Source organism: Cnephaeus nilssonii (genome assembly GCF_951640355.1).
Source record: "Cnephaeus nilssonii genome assembly, chromosome: 10".
Classification (NCBI taxonomy): Eukaryota; Metazoa; Chordata; class Mammalia; order Chiroptera; family Vespertilionidae; genus Cnephaeus; species Cnephaeus nilssonii.
Genome location: NC_137081.1, coordinates 60891463 through 60918940, shown reverse-complemented (window position 1 = coordinate 60918940; position 27478 = coordinate 60891463). Strand labels below are relative to the sequence as shown.

At 44.8% G+C, this 27478-nt stretch overlaps 1 protein-coding gene across 4 annotated transcripts in view; it reads left to right on the top strand.

Moving 5' to 3' along the window:
* The window catches only part of FMNL2 (formin like 2), a 304070-nt gene that overhangs the window by 246144 nt on the left and 30448 nt on the right, over window positions 1-27478 (top strand). For all 4 annotated transcript variants that reach the window (XM_079782217.1, XM_079782219.1, XM_079782218.1 and 1 more), the window contains 2 exons: window positions 23401-23475; window positions 26543-26653. In XM_079782217.1, the coding sequence (XP_079638343.1) occupies window positions 23401-23475; window positions 26543-26653 (186 nt within the window). The remainder of the gene's footprint in view (window positions 1-23400; window positions 23476-26542; window positions 26654-27478) is intronic.

Sequence of the window (27478 nt, the reverse complement as noted above, 5' to 3'; positions counted from 1 at the left end):
CTGCCCCCTCTCACAGACTGGGAGCCTTCAGGGGATGTCCTACTGACGGCTTAGGCCCGCTCCCCACGGGGAGCGGGCCTAAGCCGCAGTCTGGCCTCCCACTGTGGGAGGCGACCGGGCTGATCAGGGGAAGGCGCCAGCCCCATCACCCCGCTGCTGCAGCCATTGCCAGCCACTGCAGCCACCAAGGTGTTTTCATCAACATGGACTCCAGTCCCTTCACCATGAAAAAATGACAACTTTCTTTAGGCATTTTCAAAATGTGTATTTCATAGGCTATGACATTTCTTTCTTTCTTTTTTTTTTTTATCCTCACCTGAGGATATGTTTCCATTGATTTTTAGACAGTGTGGAAGAGAGAGAGAGGGAGAGACAGAGAGAAACATCAGTGTGAGAGGGACACTTTGATTGGTTGCCTCCTGCATGAGCCCTGACCTGGGCCCTGGCCAGGGAGGAGCCTGTAACCTAGGTACATGCCCTTGATCAGAATCGAACCTGGACCCTGCGGTCGGCAGGGCGAGGCTCTATCCACTGAGCCAAACCGGCTAGGGCAGGATATGACATTTCTTAGCCCCTCCAGCAGCGGACCTTCGTTTTTTCCTCCAGGAGTGTGGTGGGAAAACCCTAGATCACTCTTCTTGGATTCTTATAACCCAAGTTACCAAGAACACTGCAAGTGGAGGTGTACAGGGAGCTTAACCAATGAGTGGACAGAAAAGGTGTTTACACTCGAATTCGTTTGGCTCAGTGGATAGAGCGTCAGCCTGCAGACCTAAGGGTCCCAGGTTTGATTCCTGTTAAGGGCATGTACCTTGTTTTGGGGCACGTCCTCAGTGGGGAGTGTGCAGGAGGCAGCTGATCGATGTTTCTCTCTCATCAGTGTTTCTGATAGTCTATCCCTCTCCCCTCTTCTCTGTAAAAAATCAATAAAATATTAAAAAGAAAAGGTGTTTCCTCTGCAGCCCATGCACAGAGGATCCCCTGCGTTGTGTCCACTGGGCTAGAGGTGTGTCCACTGGGCTAGAGGCGTGTCCCCAGCAGCTGGGGACACGCCCCCAAGCCCTGCGGCCCTGTGTTCGCTGTGTCTACCGCTTGTGCTTGGTGCCCCCGGCTGCTTGTCCCGGGACCCAGCCCACTTGGCGCCCCCAGCCGCTCGTCCTGGGACCCAGGCCGCTTGGCGCCGGCACCTGTAGGCCACTCCTGGCCAGGGGCCACAAGGTCCTACAGGCTCGGAGCCTACGTGTGGGCCTACAGGCTCACAGTGGCCTGGGTCCCGAGGTTGTTCCCAGGACCCAGGCTGCTCGGTGCCTGCATATGCAGATTAACCCGCCATCTTTGTTGGGTTAATTTGCATACTTCTGATTGTCTGGTGGACATCGCGGAGGTACGGTCAATTTGCATCTTTTATTAGTGTAGATCATTACTTTGCTGGATGCTTTGAAAAACTTATCACATATATACAGACACTGATTTTAGCAGCTTGTAATCTTAAACAGGTGATCCTGTCCCAGGAAAACAATAAACCAGTGGATATGCATGGTTGACCATGGAAATTAAATAAAGGCAAAGGAAGAAACAATTACGTATGAATAATAGGACACCAAGGGTTCCGGGCCAAAGTATCAAGACCTCAAAACTGGAATAATAGCCAGTTTCCCTTAGTGGTGGTGTGCAGCGTTACATGGCAAAGGAGAGTGCCTGTTGGGTCCCCTAGAATGTGCCCCACATCTGAGGCTGCTTTGAGGGGAGACATTACAAAAGTAATTGACGGCACTTAGAGCCCCAGGTTACCATGGGACCGTGAGCCAAGCTGTGCCTTTTCTGTCAATCCCATTTGATTCCAGATGCTTCTGGATTAATACCCAGAAGCTAGATTACCATCCAGATCTCGGGGGACTTCCATACTCTCTCCCATCTTTCCTGGATTTAGTGAGGACCTACGATAGGCCAGGGGCTGTGCCTGGTACACACAGGAAATCACTGGATTCTGTACGAACATCTGTGAGACAACTACATCTCCCTGTTATAAAAGAATAAGCTAAGATTCCAAATACATTGTTGGCCCGGGGTCACTTAGCCAGGTGAAGGACAGAGCCAGGATCAGGGTTTGGTGCGCCTTACTTTGAACTTCTTTCGGGTGATGTTTGGGCCCATTTCTGGGTGGATCTCCTGAGGGAAACGCTGAGTTAGACAGGACCTTGGGGCCATTCCCCCTACCCTGCCTCCTTTGAACATATCACAGAACAAGTCGTTTTCATGTCAGAAGCACGTACTATACAGTTATCAGTGAGCCTTCTGAGAAAATGAGCTATATAACGAGCATCTGACTATACTGCAGGCCACATTATGTCCTAAAATTATGAAGGTATAGAATCAGTATTAATTAAATTCAGTAACTTATGAGGGGAATGTTAATTTTGTTTTTTCTTAGGTTAGCTAGAATGCCTTTCTTGTGCATAGTAGGCACACAAATACTTGCAGAATTGAGTTTTAGCTGTCAGGTGTCAGAATCATATATGATGACTTAGGCATGTAGGGTGTAGTGTATACTTAGATGTGGAAAAAGAAAGTAATCCTACTCTACATCTAGTAACTGGCTAGTCTCGATGAGAACTAATTAATTTTGACTTTGAAATTTTAGAGCTTTAACTAAAATCTGCCTCTTTTCTGTAATGACTTACAAGTAATGGTGGGTGTTTTAAGTTCCGATTCTCCTTGGGCAGGCATTTGCATCTGCAAGAAACGGTGCCATGTGGGAGAAGGAACAAGGACAGAGCTGGCTCTGTGTGCGCTATTGGCCTGCATTAACCTCGAGCCATGGTGCGCATGTGGCCAGACCAAGCAAAGGGATTGTTCTCCTAGCCATGAATGAGGACAGGGCAGGAGCCTGTCCCTGAGAAACTTTCTTCTTATGGATAGGTTGCAAGAGCATCATCCTATTGACCTTTTCAACGTTAGTGTAAAAAACTGTTTTTGTATTGATCTTTTTTTTTTTTTTTTAAATGTAATACCACTCACAGCCCAGTCTTTTAAATCTCTGCCTGTTTTTGTTTTGTTTGATTCCCGTCTTTATGTGAGTGGATCTTTTTCCCCCTTACACATCATAGTGAAGGGTGTATTCTGTAATCTTTTTAGCCAAAATGTCATTGGAATCTTCTGGGATTAGGGTGGTTTGGGAGCCAGCTGTTCCTGATTAGGAAAAGTGGTCCTGTGATCTCAGACGCCTGTGTAAATAGGGTTTTCGTCAGTGAGTAATAACCTATTGAGCTGCCCCTGGCAGAGACAGCACCACGCCAGGTACCAGGAGACCAGGGAGCGGGCCCGAGGAGTCTTTGCCCTCAAGAAGATGATTTCGTAAGTTGGGATTCCATTCATTTCCTTCAGAGGGGTAATCCCTGTTTTTACAGTGGGGAATGGGGTATCAGGCATCAGTATTCATTTTTGCATAAAGTAGTATGCGTTAGAGTAACCAGACCTTTGCACAGCCTTGCACAGTGCTGAGACATGGCACCAGATGCTAAAGGAAAATTTAAAGACCACACATTGTATGTATATAGCAGCCCCCCCCCCCCCCCCCGCCCCCATTTCTTGAGCAAATTCATTCTGTCCTAGTTGGCACTCCTTAATTCAAATGTAAATTGAAGAAGGTATCTTTTACCTCTTGATAGGTTTTTATGTAGGATTACACCATTCCCTCATATTTCAATTAATCAGAATACCAGCAAGTTTTTTTGTGTGGGATTTTTTCCCAAAGAATTTTGCTCATGTTTTGTGATAATCTGAAGTACATGTTTTAGGAAAGTAGGACACACTTCCAACTGAATGATATCTGATGGTGGTAAGAATTTGAAACTGCGTTTTGGTGGGTGTGGGGCTTGGGGCCTATGCCTGATGTTACTGAGTAAGCACCTCAATGTATATGATGATAAATGAGTTGTAATTACATAGATTCCGATGGCAGACTTGTACTAATCATGGTTTGTGACATCCCTGACCATGTGAGGGTAGCAAGTAGATGAAAACGAAACTGTCGTCAGCTGTTATTTCTCCTTGAATTCTATTCTCTTTAATTGTTTTTCAAATGGAATTAACGCATCTGGCTTTGGTGTTGAAACATCTCCTTATGAAAATGTATGGTCCTGAATTGAGGACCAGGGTGAGAACAAGGAGTCATGTTTGTTCTTATTGGCTAGTTTAGCCTCATGGAAAACATACCACCATCTTCCCTAAAAGGATACTTTCTTAGTTGCATGGCAATGTATATTTTTGAGCGTTTGGCCTGGCAGGTAGGGAAAAAAGACATTTGGGAGGTAAGGCCATTCTTTGGGTGTTTGCATTAGCTCAGGGTCTTGTCTGCAAGAAGGAGAAAGTGACTCTACCTTACAGGGGAAAGGGTTGGTTGGAGGATGCGGAGAAACTGGCCTGGAAAATGGGCAGGTGCTCCTCCGACGTGGCTGGACTCCCATGCCGAGCCTCGATGCCCAGCCACCACGAAACTATTTGGGGTCCTGGTCATGCTTTCTCTTCTCTCTGAAATGGTATGGACCTTGGCTAGCAATCCGCTGGGTCATGAAACTGCACTTACTGGTTAAGGACATCAACTGGAGGGTTATAAACACCATATTTCCTTCGGAACCTTCTATCGAGACCTTGATCTCAACTTTCTTGGTCTTCCTACTTTTTTCCATTATATCCTTTGATATATCTGTGAAATTGCCTCTGGCAAAAACAAACAAACAAACAAAAACAACACAAGAAAAACTCCCATTTGAAATCTGAAGGAAAAAGCCCGAGGCCCCATAGACTCTGCAACAGAATGGCCTCCTAGGACAGTAATAATACCCTCTGAGGGCTCTGAGCTACCAGCTCCCCCAGGCTGCTGGGACGTGCACCTGGAATTCATCAGGATTCCAGATCTATTATAACTGTGTTCTCATCTGCTTCCAACATGACAGCATCTGGCTCTCACGAGTCAGTTGAGGCCCGAGTTTGGTTATTAAAGGCCCAGCTCCTTCCCCCTCTGACCTTCCAGTATTGATGGATGGAGCCCTGGGCAGTGAGTCACTCAAGGCCACCAGCGCTCTTGTACGTGGCCCTCTTGGCAGCACCCATTATTATTTCGCCTCTTGCTAGAAGGCTTCCTCAGAAAGCTGACGTGGTTTCGCTACTGGGCATCTGAAAGCACTTGTGCTTCACATGATGAAGCTGATTTCAGAAAGCCTGTCAGGTTTTATTTACAGCGGACCGAACTGGGCAGGAAGGAGAGCAGACATTCTGGTGCCCTTCCAGCATCCCTCTGCGTTTAATCCCAGCTAATCTAACCTCTTGCATATTTGCGGGTGTAGCCTTGTAAATCCAGCACAAGACCAGCCGGATAATTCCTTCAGTGGTAAAATTTTCAGCCACTGGAGGGAAGGGTCCTTTTTTTCCCTTCAGTCTCTCATTGAACTATGAGCAATGCATTCTCTCAATCTCAAACCAGGGAGCTACCGTTCTAGAGCATGTGTGTATTTCACCGTACCAGGCCAGAATTAGATTAAATTAATTCACTGAGGCTCTTCGCTAGCCAGTCCGCCTTCCTAGGATCAGGAAGCAAAGTCGCAGTAATGATTTTTTGGACTGTTTATTAACTATTGCTGTTGTTGCTTGTGCATAATAAATCACCCCAAATTTAGTTTTATTAGGCTCCGAGATTCTGTGGGTCAGGAAGTCAGGCGGGGCATGGCAGGGATGATGGTCCCTGCTCCGTCGCCTCTAGGGCCTCATCCCGGAAGAGCTGATCGTCTGGAGGCAGGGATTCATTTGAAGGTGGCTTCACTCATCTGTCTAGTTTCTGGGCTGTGATGACTCAAAGGCTGAACCCAGTGGCGGATGGAGCCTATCAGCCACAATGTCTCCACGTAGAACTCCACGTGGCTGCGGCTCCTCACAGATCACAGCTGGCTCTCTGGAAGGAGTGGACACGGTAGCGCATCGGGAGAGCAGGCATTTAAAGAGACAGAAGTTGAAACATCTTCTGAATCAGTCTCAGGAGACATCAGTGTCACTTCTGCTGCAATCTGTTGCTTACCAGTGAATCACTAAGGTGAACCCAGATGCAAAGGGGAAGGTAATGACTCACTTCTTGATGGTGGAGTGTGGGGGTCACAGTGCAGAAGAACGTAGGTGGGAGAGACTGCTGTGGTCATTTTTTCGAAAACACAATTCACCTCAATAACTTTTAAGAACATTTTTTTTTTATTGATTTCAAAGAAAGAGAGGGAGAGGGGGAGGAAAGAGAGAGGGAAACATCTGTTTCTTGTTCCATTTACTTATGCATTCGTGGGTTGATTCTTGTATGTCCCTTGACCGGGGATCGAACCTGCAACATTGGCGTATCAGGTTGAAGCTCTAACCAAATGAGCTCCCCAGCCAGGGCACCTGAGCAACTTTTTGAGAAACACTAATATATCTCTCCTTGTTCCTCTTCTCTTTTCTCTCCCTTCTTCACTCAACCCAATCCTTGGCTTTATCCTAGTGAACGTTTTCATTGGAGGTAGAAAGGCCACTCCTTCCTTCAAGCCAGTGTCCTGTGGGCAGACTATTTTATCAGTTTTCCTGGAGGAGAAAGGAGCTGTTCACATAGGATTTCCGAGCCCCTGGTCATGAACTAGTTATTTCTTTGGCATCTGTGTCTTTTTATCGTCTAGTAAGGAAGTGGAGGCTGCTGATCATTAAGGGATGAGTCACGCGCGCTTCCTGGAAAAATTTTTATGAGTATTGCATGCCCCTCCTTTACAGCACTGAGCCTCGTTTTCTATCAGTGTCTGAACACTGATAAGCACTGGAAGGAAGAAAATGAGTAACACAGAGGTCCTACCTTTAAGAAAGAGCATTCCAGTCTAGTTAAGGAAATGTAAATATTTTACCTGTTATACTGCTAGGCTCTATGGAGATAAATGCCAGTGACTTGCAAGGAGGAGGAACAGCTCACTAAGAGGAAGGAGGGCAGATGGGATAGGAGCTCTCCAAGGACGCTTTCTATTGGAATGTGTGCCTGAGCTGAGTTTAGGATGGAGAAAGTACATTAGTTCTTAATCATTGCTGTAATAAGTTGCCACCAACTTAGTGGCTTAAAACAACACAGGTTTGTTACTTTATAGGTCTGTTGGTCAGACATAGAAATATAGTCAACAGGGTGGCATTCTTCCAGTGCAGTGGTCGGCAAACTCATTAGTCAACAGAGCCAAATATCAACAGTACAACGGTTGAAATTTCTTTTGAGAGCCAAATTTTTTAAAACTTAAACTTCTTCTAACGCCACTTCTTCAAAATAGACTCGCCCAGGCCGTGGTATTTTATGGAAGAGCCACACTCAAGGGGCCAAAGAGCCGCATGTGGCTCGCGAGCCGCAGTTTGCCGACCACTGTTCTAGGGAATCCATCTCCTTGCCTTTCAGTTTCTAGAAGGTGCTAGCATTTTTGGCTTGTGGCCCCTTCTCTGACCCCGATTCTCTGGGCACCTTCCTTTAATAACCATGGAGATTACATTGGGCCCACCTAGAGAATCCAAGATAACCTCCCCATCTCAGGATTCTTAACTTAATCATATCTGAGAAGTCCCTTTAATATGTAAGGTAAAGATGTCATTTTATACAAAGAAGTTAGGCAACTTAATAAAGCTTCAAGGACTTTAGTTTACCTTGAATCTTCGGTCTTGAAAAGGTGAGACAGGGCCCTGGCTGGTCTTGCTCAGTGGTTAGAGCATTGGCCCATGCACCACAGGGTTGCAAGTTCGATTCCCATTTAAGGGCACAGACCTGGGTTGCAAATTAGATCCTTGGCCCCGGTTGGGGTGTATTGGGGTGCACGTGAGAGGCAACCAATCGATGTATCTCTCTCACATTGATGTTTCTCTCTCCCCCTCCCTCCTTCCTTTCCACTCTTTCTGAAAAGCAATGGGGAAAAAAAAAAATTCTTGGGTGAAGATTAACATAAATTAATAAATAGATAGATAAATAAAAGGTAGGATAGGAATTTAGGGGCAGATCAGGGGAAAACCTCATTGCTTATTCCAAAGTCTTCATGTTGCCATGTAGCCTGAAGTTAGCAAGGGGCAGCAGTAGAAAATGTGTTTCCCAATCTTCTCCAAGCATTAGCTGTTTAGGTCAACTCTCTGGGTTGGTAAAGAAATAGTTGTTATATTTTTCTCCAAAAGTCAGTTGGCACTGAGCTCAGCATGAGGTCACTCTGACAGAACAGGGTGTGGTCAGGGCCTGAGATTTGTTTCAGAAATTTTGCCATTCATATTTCTCATTCCTTGGGCCTCTGCTTTCACTGACAGCTGCTGTATTCATTCACTTCTAACATCTTCAGGACTTTCCTTTGATGGGCCAGGGGGGAGCTTAAAAATACGGGAAAAAAGGAAAGTGCAAGAGGACAGTGGTAGCCGGGACAGATGAGATTATTGCGGTCACTGGCGAATGTTTGTAGAGATGCTCTGCTTTTCATCCTGACTCTAATCAGACCCTCCATTCTCTCTACAAGCCTGAGTGGGTTTTTCACAGCAGTGAGCCTCGTTTTCTCTTTATTCATAGCAGCCACTTAAAAAAAATAGCACGCAGGGTGTTGCTTGCTTGTTATTTTTACTCGTGTGAAAATGCCATTTCTAAATCCTGTGCCCTTTGCCAACTGTAAGACAGTTGGCGTGTGTGCCCTTATTTCATATTTTGGGAAGATAATGAAAGACCTCGAGGAAAAGCCGTGGGTGCTGTGTGTCACTGTAGTGCCTCATGGACTCTAAACCGGCTGGCGGAGGTCCCAAGCATGGAGCCTCCACTTGGGCATTGTTGCCCTGACGGTAGGATGTTGCTATGGTTGTAAGGTACATACCGGAAAGGGTGCTGTGAAGCGCTCGCTGTGAGTCGATGAGGGGACTGGAGTCCGAACTCTTACAGCTGGGGCAGTATCATCACCAACTCCAAAAACTGTTACAATAACGGGAGGTTTTCAGTGGCCGTCCTGGAATTCATGTCTGCAGAGTCATGTGAAAGGTCTATTTTAGGGCCACCTTGGTTTCTTTTTCCTGTATGAACTGCCTCCCTATTCTGTGTCTTCCTCACTCCACCCTGACTTGAATAGTAAGGATCTTTTTAGAAAGTATCTTGGGACTTAACACATAGCGGACGGATCGCGAGAATTCTCGCTTCATATTACACGGTGTTTTACAAAGCATCATACTTTAAAAAGATATTAGCTTGTAAGAACATGTATTAAATAACTTCAAAATGCAGTGGGTATTTAATTTTAAAGCGTTCCTTTAACATTTATGTAAAACGTTTTTTGTACTCGTTCAATAGAAACTTATCTGGCCACTGGGTAAAGCTAGCAGTAAAACTACTGGTCCGCAATGTGTTAAGCATAGTTCAGTATTCCTTTTTTAAATTTAAATTCTCACCCAAGGGCATGATTTTATTGATTTTAGAGAGAGAGAAAGGGAGGGAAAGAGAGAAACATCAATAGGTTGCCTCTGGTACACACCCTGTCCGGGGGATTGAACCCGTGACCCTTTGGTGCACAGGATGACACTCCCTCCAACCAAGCCACACCAGTCAGGGCTACTTCAGTTTTCTTTATTTATTCCATTTTAAAATAAAAATAGAAATCATTGTTTTAAAACGTTTAATTCTGGATTATATGTTAGTGGTCATTAAGTCCAGTGCTAAGCAGTGGCTAAGCTCCAGACCCAGGGCTATAGTAACCATCCCATTAGATAAGCTTCTAGGTTCAAATAGAGCTGTTAAAATAGGGAAGTGCTTACGTTAGGTGTGTTAACTAGGAAAAGAATAAGATAAATCATATATATGTCATATAAATGTACATACACACACATATGTAAAATATGTGTGTGTGTATTGTTACAGCATAAAGATGTACTTCTGCACAGTTACAGGCCCTCCCTAAAGGGAAGGGGTTTGGAGTGGCGGGGTTGCTGCCGTGGTGTGTGTGTGTGTTTACTTCTGTGGCTTGTAATGTTTGAGGAGTAACATCATGCCTCACACGGCTAAATGTCCCTATTGTGTGGGGTGAGATTTTTCCTTCTAGTGTTTCATATGACTAGCTTTCTCTTGTCTTCTCTAAAGATGCTCAGTTGTCTTTGTGTAACATATCTCCAAAAATAAAGGCCCTGGTCATAACCACCGTTTCTTCAGAGTTAAACAAAATCAAAATTCTTTGGAACTTCTAAGGAATGATTGGGCAAACGTATTTCTTACCATGGAAAAAGCACTGTTCTAAGATCAGGACAATTTGACAGAAAATAAAAGGTCTCACAAAACTTTTGTCCCACAAAAGTTTATATTGCCTCGAGAAAGATAGGGCTGGCTTTAATAGATATTTAATTAAGGACCAAATGTCTGATATGTTAACAACAAGAAGACAGTAATTCAAAACTATAAGAATTGTGCTTATATTTATACTAGTGGCCCAGTGCATGAAATTCATGCACAGAGAGGGGGTTCCCTTAGCCCAGCCTGCACCCTCTCCAATCAGGGACCCCTTGGGGGATGTCTGACTAAACTGGCAGTTGGGGATCCCTCTCACAATCTGGAACTGCTGGCTGCTAACCGCTCACCTGCCTGCCTGCTTGATCGCCCTAATTGCCTCTGCCTGCCTGCCTGATTGCCCCTAACTGCCTCTGCCTGCCTGCCTGATTGCCCCTAACCCCTCTGCCTGCCTGCCTGATCGCCCCTAACGTCTCTGTCTGCCTGCCTGATCACCCCCAACTGCCCTCCCCTGCCGGCCTGATCTCACCCCCAACTGCTCTCCCCTGCCGGCCTGATCTCGCCCCCAGCTGCCCTTCCCTGCCGGCCTGATCTCGCCCCCAACTGCCCTCCCCTGCTGGCCTGATCTCACCCCCAACTGCCCTCCCCTGCTGGCCTGATCTCACCCCCAACTTCCCTCCCCTACTGACCTGGTTGCACCCAACTGCCTCTGCCTGCCTGATCACCCCTAACTGCCCTTTCCTGCTGGCCTGATCTTGCCCCCAACTGCCCTCCTCTGCCAGCCAATTTGGCTCTGATTGGTCAGTTTCTATGCCAGTCAGTGTCTCTGGGCCTATCTCCAGGCCTGATCAGAGAGGCGGGGCTGATCAGCAGCCCCCCGTGGAGGCCCGGAGAGAAACAGAGGCATGGCTGCTGGCAAAGCCTGGAGAAAGAGAGAGGCAACAGCTGATCAACAGCTGCCACGGAGGCTGTGGATCAGACCCTGCCTCTCTCTTCGGGCCTCTCTCTTCGGGCCTCTCTCTGGGCCTGATCCACAGCCCCCTCGGCAGTCCACGGCAACCTAGCACTGACTGCAGGACTGACTTCCGGTGTCTGGTTGAGCCTTCAGTCGGTCATTTTGGACCCTGGGTTTTATATAGTAGGATTCTCTATTACAATTTAAATTAAAGTTTTAGGTGTTATTGCCAGTGAATATGCTTGTTGAGCTTGATTTCCTGTGTGAGTCAAGTTCAGATTTCCTTTGAATTTTAAATACTTGTAAAACATAAGCACATTTTTATTTATTCAGGCTTCATAGCCAATACATAAGGGTATTGCTTAGTTGGTTTATTTTAAACTAGAAAATAGTCATCTTCAGAAAGAAAACATGAGCAGAGCTCATGAATCTATTTTATTTTATTATTTTATTTTATGTTACGTTATTTTAGGTTGTAAGAATTAGCCAGTAACTTTGTTATGTCATGTGTACAAAATAGGCTTATACATTTATAGACACAGTAAGGCCACTGTTATTGTTTGCTGAGTGTCAACAGGGTAGTGTATGTTACTTTAATTCTGAGATCTACCCTCCGAATAAGGAAAGAGATTCAGAGTAAATAGGCCTACTGACACATTAGTAAATGGCAACCTTGGGATTTTTACACAGACCTGTTTAATTCCAAGGCTCATAGTCAATCTTATATAACATGTTAGCTATCACATACCAAACACTTTTTATACCTGTTCATACACACCCTCAGTTTTCTAACAAAAAGCAGACCAATTGAAATAGTTATGGATTGGGTGGATTATTGGGATGTTTGAAGTTATTAGTAAAATTCAGAACAAAACTGCACTGTTTGTTAAGGCCCAGAAAGAGAGGATAAATCTTGAACAGAATTATAAAGGAAGAAAGAGACTTAACTTGGTTGGCAGAGGGAATTCTGGGAACAGAAGAGACTGGCATGAAATCTGTCTTGGAGCAGCATAAGTCAGAATAAATGTGCTGGTTGACAAGAAAAAAACATTTGCCTGGGACCCTTGTTATTAAGTAAAGCTCAGCATGATTAAGCTGCAGAGAAAGTAATAGTGAGAGATTTGAAACTTGTGATAAAACAAAATCTCAACTGGAAGACTGATAAAAGTAGGAGGGAAAAGAAAAAGGAAAAAAGAACAACTAACAATAATAAAGTACTTAACAGTTTATAAAGTGTTTTTATATCTATTCCATTTGATTCTATGGAAATCTAAGAAGGACATTTTATGTAATTATAATAAGTTTCGGCTTTGCATAAGATACTTCAAAATATATATATATATATATATATATATATATATATACACACACACACACACATATGTGTGTGTGTGTGTGTGTGTGTGTGTGTGTGTGTGTATTGCATTAAATACTTTAAAGGAAGGAAATGCAAAAGTTTAGAAAATAGCTATTTCAGGTGGTAAATGACTGGGGCCTGGACCAAGTTTGTGGCCATGACAATGGATACGAATCCACAAAATTGAATAAAAGTCAGTGAGAGATGGGATGAATGGAGAATAAGAATCTACTCAAATCCTATACATTTAATTAGAAAGAAAGTAGCACAACCACGATGAACAAATACGATCTGGGAAATTTTTTCAGTTGAAGAAAATAAGCTTTTTAACCCTTCACACTCGCTTGCTTTTTTCTCGATTCCTTTATTCTAATGCTAACCGTGTCGAGTCACACTCGACATCCAAGTGCAAAAGGTTATTTATATTTTTCAGTGGTGATAGAGTGCCCAACATCAGATTCTTAGTTCTGAAGACCATGAAGAGAGAACAGGCTTACACAGAGGTGATGAGGGAACGTGTGTGTGTGTGTGTGTGTGTGTGTGTGTGTGTGTGTGTGTGTGTGATCTAAATAGAAAAGGGTCACTCACGGGCACCCATCTGGAAGAGTAAGGAGCCAGGCTAGAATGGGCGAGGAGGATGCTCGGAAGAGACGAGCAAACAACACGAAAAACAGTCCAAAGGATGAGAGGGTACCAGTAGGGTCTGCCATCTTATGGTGCAAGTTCCTGCGTTAGGTGACAAGCTAGTCAGATGGTCTTTATATCCCTTTCAAGTCTACACTTTTATGTTTCTGCATAAAATTCTGTCTACGTGTGCCTGTGTGTATGCTATGCATTATGCATATATGTTCAAATAGTTCCATCTGAAAGGGTTTTAGTGTTTCTTCGACTGCAGGTATAAAAACCTAGATATTGAAATGATAGGTACAAAGATTTACAAACAAGGACAAACAGTAATGGGTCCAAGGCCAGCTGGTAGAATAGTAAGTAACAAGTTTAAAATAAAAATAGGTCGCTGTGATTTTTAGTCTCCGTGGTGACTTCCGTTCCCAGTTCCCTTTATAACCACCCGGAAATGGCTGTCTCAGTCTCTGAACCCAAGTCTCATTTTAAAAAATCTGCTCTGTGTCAAAGGAGCCTGCTGCTTCCACAGCCAGAAAGTGAGCTGGCTGTGCTGGGCACACGGTCGGTACCTGCCACCAGGAAGGCCTGTGCGTGGAAGTGCCTCTGGCTTGTGCAGTGTTTGAAAGACTGAGCTCTGGAGTCATTATTCAGGTCATTCGGTTCCCAGCTCCTCCATCATATCATACTCAAGCCCCAGACTCTGTTCTCACTGTAGTTCAATGCCGTTCTTTATTCCTTTCACTGCAGTGGTGCGTGTGGCCCCGGCCCAGCTCTTTCATTCTCTGTATCAATCTGCCAAGGCTATATAGTCATACTTAGATTTTATTCACAACAATTGACTGAAATACACAGTAGAGGAAAAATGGCTCCACAGTTCCCAATTATGGGAACCACTGTCAGTCACCCCTCCTCATACCGCTGAGCCCCGACGGGACTTTCCCCCTCAGCTCTGCGTCACTGGAGGCTGGAAATGGCCCATCGTGGTAACATGAGCTACGGCTCTGTTTTGTGGCAGCAGTTTGGTTTGGGCCATGGAAAATGAGGGCTCCTTTCCCACCAGTAAATGAACCAGCCACACACGTGGTATCCCACATTGACTGGTCCACCAGTAAGGACAGCACTGAATTTTCCATGGTGAAGCATTTTCCAGGAAGAGGTGTAAGCCTAGGAGAGAGCGTAGTCTATGTGGTGGGCAAGGACACGTTTAGTCCTTTGGTAAAAGATGATGACCTTTGTGTTGTTTGCGTATTTGTTCTCAGTTGCTTTATAGTATAAAGTGTCAGGCGTTCCAGAATGTGTCTGTTTACCTGGGTGAATTCACTGAGTCTGATTCTCCCTGAACTCTGGTGCACACATATCCTGTGGACCACGTGGGAAAGAACTGTGCCTGCCATGCGCTCATGTTTCTGCTTGGAATGTAATGTTCACTTGGCTTTAGGAATAGAATGTCTAGCCTTGTAATGAGCTTCCCTGGGACAGAGGTGGGCACATCCCTGGCCTTGTCAGACACCAGAAGGGAAGGGGGGGGGGTTTCTACCTTAATTGACGGGGGCTCCTTTCTACACAGGGAAACCTGATCTGTCTCTGAATGGTGTGACCTTATCTCCGTGGAGAGATAGCAGATGTGGTTGGTCTTTATATGATGTGGTTGACTCCCAACATCTTGCGAGGAATTTTACTACTTCAAGTTTTGCTTCTTCAACTTTTGGATTTTAAGACTTTATCATCTTTGTAGAATAAAGAGGTGATTCTGTAATCTAGTAGTTCTCAAACCTTTGGCCCCAGGACCCCTTTTTACACTCTTAAAAATTACCGAAGACCTCCCCTCCCCCAAAAGTTTTTGTTAGGTAGGTTATGTATTGGAATTTATCATTTAGAAATTAAATAAAATTTTGATAAACCTACTTATTTCATTAAATATAACATAATAAATATTAATTTAACTGTTTCTATAAAAATTACCTATTTTCTAAAACTAAAAAGTAAAATAATCAGGGAGAAGAGTGGCTTAGTCATCTTCAGCTGCCATAACGAATTACCATACACTGGATGGCTTGCACCACAGAAACTTGTCTTCTCCCAGTTATGGAGGCTGATGGTTGGGTTCTCTTCCTGGCTTTCAGATGGCCGCCTTCTCACTGTGCTCAGATGGCCTTTGCTCTGCATGTGTGTGTAGACAGAGATCCCTCTTTCTCTTCTCAAAAGGCCACCAATCCCATTGGTTAAGAACCCAAAACTATGGCCTCACTTAGCTTTACTTACCTCCTATTTCCAAATACAGTTGAAGGTTAGGGCTTTAACATGAATTTTGTGGAGACACAATTCAATCCATAACAGTAGCACATGCTATATTTTTGTACGTCTTTTAAAGTCTACATTAATAGAAGACAGCTGCATGCTCATATCTGCTTCTGCATTCAGTCCCGTGTGTTGCTTTGGTTGAAATAGTTGAAAGTCCAGCTCCACACAAGTATGCAGATGGAAAGGAAGTATTTTAACAGCATTTTTAGGTAACAGTGGGTGTTCTTTTTTGATACTATACAAACACAGGGCAGGTAGTAGTTTCTTAAAGATTAGTTGCAAAGTGGAATCTGAAACCATATTAATGAACTTCTTGTATTCTTTTATATTAAAACTAGAGGCCCAGTGCATGATTAAATCATGCACGTGTAGGGTCCCCTACACGCTTTCGCTTTCGATCGCGGGGGAGCTGGGTGCCTGTCCGCTGGTGCACCAGGCCTTTCAGAAGCCTCCGGCATGGCGAAGACTTCTGAAAGGCCTGGTGCCTGAGCAGACAGGCACCTAGTTCCCCCGCTTTTGGTGGTCCGCGGCGGGACGTGAGCTCGCTGCCCCAGAGGCCCCTTCTGTGCCGCAGCACAGCCATGGCGCAGACGCTGAGCTCGAGCTGCCGCTGGCGACGCGAGCTCAGCGTCCCGCCGGCCCAATCGGCTACCCCGGCCACCTCAAGTCCCGCCCCCCTGCGCCTCCTGGCCAATCGTGGGCATAGCGAAGGTACGGTCAATTTGCATATTTGTCTATTATTAGGTAGGACTAGAGGCCCAGTGCTCAGACTCGTGCACCGGTAGAGTCCCTTGGCATGGCCTGCTGGGATCAGGTCCAAACCGGCAGTACAACGCCGCCTGCCGCTCCTGCTCATCCCAGCCCTAGGCGCCTGCTGCGGGCTCGCCGGCCATGAGCCCTGTGTCTGGCACCTATTGGTCAGCTGAGAGCAGTGCTCCTGCTGTGGGAGCACACTGACCAGCAGGGAGCATCTCCTGCATTGAGCATCTGCCCCCTGGTGGTTAGTGCACGTCATAGCTACTGGTCAACCGGTAGTTTGGTCGTTCGTTTGGTTGTTCGGTCACTTAGGCTGTTATATATATAGATTTACTTGTCTGTCTTGCATCTTGAATGAATGTATAATTTTACAACAACATGCAATGATCACTTGAAAAATATTTATTCACCAAAATATCCAGATATTCTAAATATTGACATATGTCATACTGCAACGTTTTAAAAAAAATCACATTGATTGTTACCACCAATCTCATCAGAATAAACTTTAAATATAGGCAAGCTTTCAAGCTCAGGGTAGATACAAGTTTTCAAAAATTCTCATTTTTGCTTGAAAGCTCAGTTTTTGGAAACAAATATTGTCGTTGATAGTTTTCCTTAAAGTAAAAGGCTCATTTCATTAATTTTCAAGAAAATAACTGCCAAATAAATATGTCTGAATAACTGTAGTTGGCCAGTCATTCTTTTAAATAGTACCAACTCATCTTACAACTAGAATAATCACGGACGTGCTTGTCCTCATGACAGCATATATTAATTAATATGCAGAAAACGTTCTTTATGCAGGCTTCCCATTTCAGCATATAGAATATTAGTAGAATGTAACCAAAGGTTCATATTAAATAAAATTAAACTTTTTATTGTATCATCAAAGCATTCTTGAATGAGACTGGGGTTTTTTTGTGTGTTTTTTTTAACAGAGAGTGCATAGCTGTGATGAACACAGTGACTGCTGGTATAGTTTGGGGTCACTGCCTTGATCGTGCTGAGGCAGCAGCAGTTTCATTCACCCACCATTGCACTTGCACCACCACTGCACATGTCTGCTCTGTGGAAAAGGCTGGCAGCATCTAAGTGTTATTATAAACATAGTCTTGAGCTCACAGATTCTGTATCAGGGCCTCAGGGGCCGGTGTTCAAGGACCACACTTGCAGCACTGTCCGCTGTCGTCGGGCTGGTGGCAGTAGCTAAGAACAAGGCCCTCCTGGTTAGACCCAGCCCTGGAGCAGAGCACAGGAAAAAGCCGAGGGGATGTGAGTGAGCGGAGAGAGCAGTGGACAAACTTCAGGCGTTTGCCTGTTTGTGGGCTAGGATCTTTGATCTCACAAACAAAGCGTCCTTGTCCTCAAGGGCTCAGAATTCATAGCACATCTTTGTTCAGTTTAAATTGATTTGTTGTGATTCAGGCATGAGGCGAGCTTGGGTTGACATCTGTCCCCTGAGCAGGTCCCAAGTTCTGTTGGCACAGGATGTAAACAGCTCTTACTATTGCTGTGGTTTAGTGGACGTGTGATGACCACTAGAAATATGTCATTGTGTCCCGTCTCTTGCCTTGCTTGACCAGATTGGGCATATTCAAGGGATGAAGCCGTGGGGAGAAATAAAGGACAGTGATAGGCCTTCTACTTTTGAGGGGTCCGACTGGTAAGTTGTCCCAAAGATGCCTAAAGGCCTTTGTGGTTTAGTTCTCTGGTAACTATTTAAATACCAGCCTCTCCTGAAGAATTAGAAAGCACTTTGGTTTTCTTGTAGGAATAGAAGCCTGAAAGAATCTGGATGTGTCCTTACTGATGACCAAGAGATATGAGTCTTGCATTTGAAGTCGGAAAGATTGAAGTCATATATTAGGCATATGCCAGGGTTGTGGGTTCCATCCCTGGTCAGGGCACATACAGGGGTCAACCAATCAATGCATAAATAAGTGGAACAACAAATTGATGCTTCTCTTCGCACCCCCCTCCCTCTTTTCTCCCTTCGTCTCCCTCTAAAAATCAGTAAAAAATTTTTAAAAAATAAAGTCATATATGAGGAATACTTCTGAAAGATGTCATGTATGAAGAATTATATTGTGGAGCTGTGCACTCTAGAATTTAATGAAGTCCATCGTTTTTCAGGGGAGTGATAAAACTGCGTTTCTCGTTTAAGGTGTGGTGTGTCAACAAGTCATCCTTTAGGGATTTCACCAGCCCTTTGCTTCTCCATCAGGATTCCTTATTCAGTCTAGCAAAATATGTGCATGGAAAGTAAAACAGTCATCTGGTTGCTCCATGTGCCTGGTGCCAAACATCTGGATATTTGAAAACATCTGGAAAAGTGACTGGTGTTTTCAAAAAGGGTGTTTAGCATTATCTGGATGAAACCTCTGGCTCATAATCAGATAACCAGCCCAGGATTGATAGAAATACCTTATTATCTTATGAGGAAGGAGAGGTGGATTGTAGATTGTGGAATGCATTCAGTTGTTTAGCTTTCATTAGTCTTCATTTCAGGGGAGCGAGTTCGGGGTGTTCCGCTTCAGAATGCTTCAGTTTGATGGACATTTCCACCTTCACATCCCAGGGAGACGGGAGAGCCAGCAGCAGGTTGGCTGTGTCACGGCAGCCCTTTGGTGTCATTGTATGAAGTGGGTAGTCACCTCGGGGCGGGGGGGGGGGGGGGGAGCGGTAATAGGCCTCCAGCCGCGACAGAGCCCCTCAGAAAGCGGCTTCTGGCGGGCTATCGAGGCAGCAGAGCCCTGACTCTGGTGCTCTCAGGAGAAGGTGAAAGGTGCTTTCACCTGGGCGATGAAATGGCTGTTTACTTCACGCGGCCCTGAAAGGAAAACAGAACTTTCCTTCCCAGCAGCCCCCAGAAAGGCGGTCTAATCAGTCCTAATGGACTTGCCTCTACCCCAGGCCTTCCTGCAGGGAGCCCTGCGGATCACAGGGGTCTATTGTGAGAAGAGAAAAAGGAAGCATTGAGGCAGGCGCCAGGCAGCAGGGCAAGAAGGAAACACTTAAGCAAGGGCCTTTAATTTTTATATAACTGCCCAGGAGCATATTTTATAGTCTCCTCCTGAGAGTCGGGCCTCGTGCTGGCTGCAGACTCTGTGTGGTGTCCTGGGAGCTGGTGCTGGGGGAAGCCAAAGACAGTCACTGACCTTGAAGGGGAACGGAGAAGGGGCCGAAGGCCGGCGGTCTGTCCTTCACTCAGCATCTGGCTAGCACGATAGCACTGTTGATTACAAGGCTTTCGTAAAACCACCTTTTCTCCGCTGGTAGCCTTCAGGGAAAGCAACCCCTAACCTCTGCCCACTTTCAGAGATGCTTTAAACAGCCACCCCTTTGGCATCCAGGGCCCAGATTTATTTAAATGCTTCGGGACAGTGTTCAGAGATGTCTTCCACAGATGGTGGATAGAGCGGAATTGACTTGGTTTTTGGCAGAGGCTGTGCTTTTGCTTCAGTCCTGCTTTGAAGTGAAAATGTGTCTTGCTCGTCCTGGGTGTGGCCCCTCTGACCTGCAGGGGGCAGGATTTATCTGCTCCCGGGACACCAGTGAGCGGATGCGCTGAGTTAGAGCTCTGGCCCTTACGTGTGGTGTTCAGGGCCTGCGTAGCTGAGTGCACCTCTCTAAATTGGGTTTGTAGAGCTTCCAGGCCAGTCAGTGTGGGAATACCATGTTGTCTGCCAGGCCTAGATTAGAAGCTTAGATCTTCAAGATATAGAGTGAGAGGATTCCCTCCTCCCCCTACCCCCAATTTTTATTAGCAATGGAAACCTTCAATGAAACTCTTTTTCCAAAAGAAATCTTACCAGGAAACTCGTGTAACCAAGCAGAGCTGGATACGTGAGGATACAAGTCCTGAGAACCTTTCGCATTTGTGCTTTTTCTCTCCCAGCCAAGCCCCCACTCCTGGAGTTTCCCAAGTATTCTTCTGTGACCCTAATGGCTTCCCAGAACAGGCCATGAAAACCAAGGGTGTGACCTCAGGCTCTCAGATTCATGGATGTTAAACCCAAATCCAGGGAGCTTCCCTGAGTTACCCCAGATCACTGAGGGGCAGTGGCAGAGCCGCGACTTATAACCCAGGTTTTATGGTCCCCTGTTTAATGCTCCGTGTAGTTCCATTTCTGCCCTCATCGCCCCTCACCCCATCATTGTTAGAGCTTCAAGTGCGAAGAGGCCCAGCTGTGTTAGGACCCCACAGGGCTTGGGGGACGGGTGGCTGTGTCAGCCAACTGAGGTCTGCTCCAGCGTCCTGGCCTGAACATTGTCACTTTACACCAGGAGTCAGGAACCCTTTTTCTGCCCAGGGCCATTTGGATATTTATAACATCATTCTTGGACAATACAAAATTATCGACTTAAAAATTAGCCTGCTCTATTTTGGTCAAACATTTAATTAATTCACCCCTCATGACTTGGCAGGGACAGACTAAATGATTTTGTGGGCCTTATACGGCCCGAGGGCTGGGCATTCCCCTGCAGTAGACATATTTTTACAGTAGAGTAGCTGCTTCTCCAGGGCTTCTACTTCTGTTTTTCTGCTGGTTGACTCCATTTCTGGTAGCCCTGGCTGCTGGAGTGGAAGTCTAACTCCCGACGGAGTGGCCAGTGCCCAGCAGGGCTTCTCTTCCGTCTGCTGCCCGCCCCCCCTCCCCCCCGCCTTCCTGTGGCCGTGTCGCTTATGGTCACTGCCTCCCCAACTCCTGCAGTGGCTACCCCCTATTCATACAGGAGATTGGTGTCAGTGTTCGTGGGGGATTGGGAAATACCAGTGAATATAAAAGTCAAGAAATGACAGATTTCAGTTGCCATAGTACAGTTTTCTTTTCACTTAAAAGTTTTCAGATCATCTATTGTCTGGCCTTTGTTGGCATATGGACATTAAATGCAGTAAACTATAACATGCAATAAATGTACGTGCAGACATGCTCCGGCTCTGACGTCCTTTTGCTGAAGGCCCGAGACCATCCCCAGTGTGCGAATTCTGGAAATAACTGGCAATCAGTGGTCTCGTTCCTTTCATCCTCACCGACTTCTGAAACGAGGCCAGTTTCCAAGGGGAGAAGCAGCACGTTCGGCCGTGCCGGTCCTGTTTGCAGCGTGTGTGGGGGGAGGTCCAGATGTGATCTCTGGGCCACGACGACGTTCCTCTGTTGTGGACACGACTTTTCCCAACCTTTTCCCAAGCAGCAAGCATGCCTTCCGCCCCCCGCCGTGATCGGAGGGTACACCTATTTAATGATTGCTCAAGGGTTACAGAAACAAATGTAGATCTGGTGTGCACGCTTCCTCTCCGTCGGCAGGGCTGAGGGGCCTCTGGTCTGCTGCTCCCCTGGCACAGTGTCAGCGACGCCACCCTGAATCCATTAGCAGAGGAGAGATTGGCAGCAGTGAGCAGGCTGTCTAAACTTGACGGGCAGGGCTGGATGGAGCAGAACGAAGGGGCCCTTCTAGCTCTTACAGCGGGCGCAGAGAGTGGTCGGTCAGGTCCTTCTGTCAAGGTTTCCTGAAGCTGGGATCTGTGTTGGCAAATGTTGTTTTGTGCATTTGGGTTCTTTTCATCACATTCATAGCAGCTGTAAATTGGAAAATATTTACGTCTATGTGTGTGTGTATTTGTGTGCTTGTGTGTGTGTAAAGATTAAAGGTATTTCTGTTTCATAACACATGTTCTCAGCATGGATTTGTCTGTTGACAGAATGAATGATTTCTAAAGAAATGTATATATAGTCAAAGCTCTTCATAATGTCTGTTTCAGTCCTGCCTACCAGACTAGGATAATGATTTAGGGGATCTTTACCCAGCATGAAATTGATCTGACATTGCTTGTTCTGGATTTGATGCCATCTCTTCTTATCCACAGGCTACCAGTAGTGTGTTTTGTTGGTGCCCACAGGTGTTTTCCTCAGCCCTATAAAATTCTGGACACAATTCCTGATTACTTGGGAATTACCTTATTCCTTGTAGCTAGGCAGGGTCAGTGGGCCAATCCCTACTCCTTTTCCTGTGATACCCAGTTATAGTAACTGTGTTTCTTTATGTGTGTTGTTAAATTCGAGGTTGAGTGAATTGGAGAGTTAATGATCCAGCTCTCCAGTTTACAACTGGTAGTTAGGGCTCAGGATTTAATCAGCTAGTCCAGTAATTTTCAACCTTTTTCATCTCATGGCACACATTAACTAATTACTAAAATTCTGCAGCACACCGAAACAATGTTGTTTTTTTTGCTAATCTCACAAAAAAGGGGGGGGGGGGTACAATTAGATCCATTCACACAGATGGCTATTGTTGTGCTAGCTATTGCCATTTTTATTTTTATTTGACAACTTAAGGGAAAAGAGGTCAGTGCCCCTGATTAAATAGTTAGGTACTGCATGTTTTAAAAATTCTTGCAGCACACCTGTTGAAAATTGCTGAGCTGATCTAATATTGTATAAGCTACTGTTTCTGAAATGCTGGTCCAACAACCATGAGGACTTTTTTTTTTTTCAATAATCTCTTTTTAAAATGCGTTTTTATTGATTTCAGAGAGATAGGAAAGGAGAGGGAGAGAGAGAGAAACATGGATGAGAGAAATATGGATGAGAGAAACACCGATCAGTGCCTCCTGGGGATTGACTCTGTGCCTTGACCACGAATTGAAACAGCGACCTCTCAGTATTGTAGCTTATGCACTAAAATTACTTAATTAGCTTAGACATGATATCAAAAATTTGAATTTGTTTTTCAAGGAATTTAAATACAAAATTTTTAAGATCTCTTAGCATGTGTGGTCCTGGTATTTCTGTAAAAAAGGAGAACCCTGGTGGTTTTTTAAAATTACCATAAACAACATTCTGGTATCCTGAATGCAGGTTAAAAAAGTTGGTGGGTCATGCAAAGATAACCCAGGAAAGAACACATTTGATTTGGACCTCAGAGTATCAGGAGAACTTGCAAAGGAAACCCAGGATCAGCGCGGGTCCTGGCTCAGGCTGCTATTTGTGAGTTAACTGGCGTGGAAGAAAAGTAAATAGAGTGTGAGAGAGGGAAAAAATAGGTATTCTGGAAATGATTATTAATGCTAAAATTTCTGCATCTAATTTTGGGATGCCTATGTTTGGAATTTCACACGCACGATGAAAATGTGTGTTTCAGGTTTGTGGAGAAAAACAGCGCTTTGAGAAGTTGATGGAACATTTCAGGAATGAAGACAATAACATCGATTTTATGGTGAGCTATTTTTGTACTACATTCAAGAAAACAAACTCAATTTCAGCACTTTTCCCTAAATCCATTGATATTTATATGTAGTATACATCCATATGTATGAGTATGCTACAAAGGACAGGAAATTGAGCATAATATGCTACAGATCCAATCTAGACTGTCCCTCTTAATCTGTATTTTCCCTTGATGGCATTTATTTCCAGTTTTATTCCTTCAGTACACTCTGTAGTACAAGCCAAAAGTACTGGTTATTTACAGCAGATAAAGCGTGAAGCATGCACTTGGGAAAAGGAAGGTAACGTGCACGGTACATATGCTGCAGCCGCTAATGTTACCGTCAATGGTGCTGCATGGGAGTCCTTAGGGCAGAAGCAAGAATCGGACCATTTTGCCTTCTGCACACCTGAGCCAGTGCCCTTCTCTAGACAATATTCCCAAGACTAAAGTGCTTTGGTTTGTGGAATTGACTCTATATATCCCCTACATTAATGTACAGCAGTGATTCTCCTTCCTCCCGCCCCGCCCCCCGCCCCCCCCCCCCCCCCCCCCCCGCCCCCCTTGATCTCTTTCCTGCTCTAGTAATTCTGTGAGGGCATACCTATACTGCAGATCCACTTACGGGTAAATCATGTGCAACAGCATGGGGCTCAGCAGGCTGTCACATAACTAAGAGTAAAAGGAGTTTGAGCACTTCTGAATCCATATGCCTAAGGCTCAATCCTGGACTGAAGGCGGGCTCCACTATAGAGAATTTCCTGAGTCAGGTTCCTCTGGAGGGCACCCAGATTGGCAGGCCTTCTTGACCCAATCCAGGAGGTGCAGGGAGCTTCCGAACCCCGGAGTTCCTCACCTGGGTCATCTCCCAGGTCACTGCCAGCCCGGAGCAGACATCCCAGTCAGGTCCGACACTGTCGAGTCTTCTGAGCCTGTGCTCGGACGCCAGGCAGGGTTTTCCTTGGAATTGCTTCAGTGACTGTAAAATATGAAACATAGCTTTACAGATTTCTAACCCATTTATGTAAATTTTTTTTTATGGGTCCTTAAATTTAATACACATCATGGCCCTCAGCCCCTTCCAGAATCAATGAGAAAGATGGAATCTTTTATGGAGGTTTTCTGTTCCAGTTCTCCACACCATTCCCTGTTCTGTTACATGTGGCCCACCTCGCTCATTTATCATACGTACAGGATCTCTCTGCCATTTGAGTTTCTGCTAAAATTACTATAAGTCCTTAAAACACCTGCACTGTTTACAAAGGAGAGCATGTTTCCTACGAGCACATTTATTCACATGCACATGCATTGAGGAACCTTATATGGAGACTGCTGGTATGTGGATACTATGTGCTCGATGCATGCATCACCTAGCAAGTGGTTGCCTCTCAGGCATGTCGTAAAACTCAACAGATCATTTAGACCTGCTTTCAGAAGAGAAGTGGAAAGATGCCAAATATTTTTCCTCCAGAAAATGAGGCTTTCCATAAACTGCAATTAAGGGGCATAACCTCCCAACACAAAACAAAAAAACTGACCAAATCTTCTTTAGCACATTTTTCCACAGCACCTGAAGTCACTTTTTAATTAACTGCCATGGTGTCTCCTTGTCACCTAGAGCGCATATCCAATGCATTAAATACTCCAAGAAGAATCTAATGCGACAAAAAAATACTTTTGAAAAGAGAAAGAAAATGAGGTTTGGGGGAGAGAGGAAGAGTGAGGTGGTTTTCGGAGAAAACGTGGATCTGGCTCCCACAATCATCTTACCTCCTTGCAGGAGGCTCTGTTTAACTATGGAGGGAAAGCATTAGTGGGATATTTCCACCATAAATAAACTGACTGTCACTATTAAAAGCAAAATAGATCTGTTGAATTCTGTGCTGCTTTTACCAAACTGGGGACTGGTTTTTCTCTGTGGCTGGTCTCAGGGCCACTGATGCAATTGTGGGTAGAAAGCAGTGAATCCAAGGCTTCTATGGAATGGAACCCGGTTCATTGTTCCAAGTGGAAAGATGAGTGTCAGGGATCCTGTGATGATCCTGTTGGGATGATGGGGCCCACAGTGAGGTTTCAGAAGTGATAATAATCAAATCACCTGTGATTATAGGAGATTTGAATGCTTTTTTTTTGTAATAACTTTCACATTTTCTACAATATAGCTGTAATAATGTTCATAGTTTACTCTGTATACCTATAAGACTTTTTAATAATGCCTTTACTGAGATATAATTAACATACTATCCAATTTACCCACTAAACTGTACAAGTCAACAGATTTTTAGTGCAGTCTAATTTAGAAAATTTTGTCGCCCCCAAAAGAATCCTCACACCCATCCGTAGTGACTACCCATTTTCCCCACGCCCAGTCCTAAGCAGCTACTAACCTACTTCCTGTCTCTGTAGAGTTGCCTATTTTGGATACTTCATATGAATGGAATTATAATACATGTCATCTTTTGTGACTTTTTCACTTATAATGAGTTCAAGTTCACCCATGTTGTAGCACATTTCAGTACCTCATTCCTTTTTATTGTTGCATAATATCCCGTTGTATGGCCATATCACATTTTTTTAATCCATCAGTTGATGGACATTGTTTCACATACATACATTTTGATTACTATGAACATTTGTGTACAAGTTTTTACATGGATGTGTATTTCCTTTTCTCTTGGGTATATTTACCTAAGAATGAGATTGCTGGGTCACATGTGAGCTCTGTGTTTAACAGTTTTAGGCACTATCACACTTTCCACAGCGGCTACACTATTTTACACCCCCAACCCCAGCAGTGGATAAGGGTTTTACCTTTTCCACATCCTTGTCAACACTTGTTATTATCTTTCTTCGTGATTATAGCCATCCTAGTGGATGTGAAGTGGTATGTAATTATGATACCTATATGACTTTTGAATTTTTTAGAGATATAAAATATTTTTAAAGACCTAATAAAATGAACAAAAAGGAAAATTGGTAAGTGAGCTTTGATGTGTGCAATTGAAAGCATATTTTATGATTAACATGAAAAAACAAGCTTGGAACCCTATCTAACCTGTTGGCAATTTCATTTCAGGTGGCCTCTATGCAGTTTATTAATATTGTAGTCCATTCAGTAGAAGATATGAATTTCAGAGTTCACCTCCAGTATGAATTTACCAAGTTAGGCCTGGATGAATACTTGGATGTAAGTAGAGTTGAAAGCTTTGGCTCTGATAGAAGACCTGGTTTATTGCCTACCCTCAAAGATACACTTCCGCGGTGGCTAAAGAACACTTGTAGCTCTGTGCCGTCCACTTACTGTACTGCTAGGTAAAAGGAAGCCACCTGAGGGATGCAGTCTGCCAGAGAAACTGGCTTCTTGCAGGCCTCCTGGGCCCTCCGCTGTCTTCTGCCAGCAGTCTGTTAGTATCAGAGGCAGAGAACCTCTCTCGTAGCCTTGCTGCAGCTTTCCTCTGCTTTGGAGCTCTGTCTGGGTCCAAAGTTTCACTGCACCCCTCATTCGGGCAGAATGTTGGGCAATTCACATTCTTGGTTACTCTGGGGAACCTGATTGTGCAGGGAAGGTCAAACCCAGACTGCTGTAGAGTGATGAATAATTCCTTAGAGCCTAGGAAAAAGAGAGAGAGAGAGAGAGGGGGGGGGGGGGAACACTAGAGACTTCCTTGTGTAGTTGTTAAATTCTGCTGAAAATGTTTGTGGCTTTAGAAGTTCTACTTTTAGTTCTTGGGACAAGAGGGTCTAAAGTTTCTCTTTCTCATGCTCCCTTGCAGAAATGCTCAGCCAGTTCCCTGAAGTTCTTCAGAAAGTTGATGTGAACATTGTAAATGGGCTCGAGTAGCTCTGTGTGCACAGAATATACCCTTTCCTTGGACTCGTTGGCAGTTAGGTTTTCCATTCTAGATAAGAATGGTCCATTTGAACTTGGAAGATCACTAGTGGTTGGGCAGGAATGGTTGGCCTCAATTTCAAGGCTGTTTCTGGTTATGAAGCAGATAGAAGTCCTGCCCTT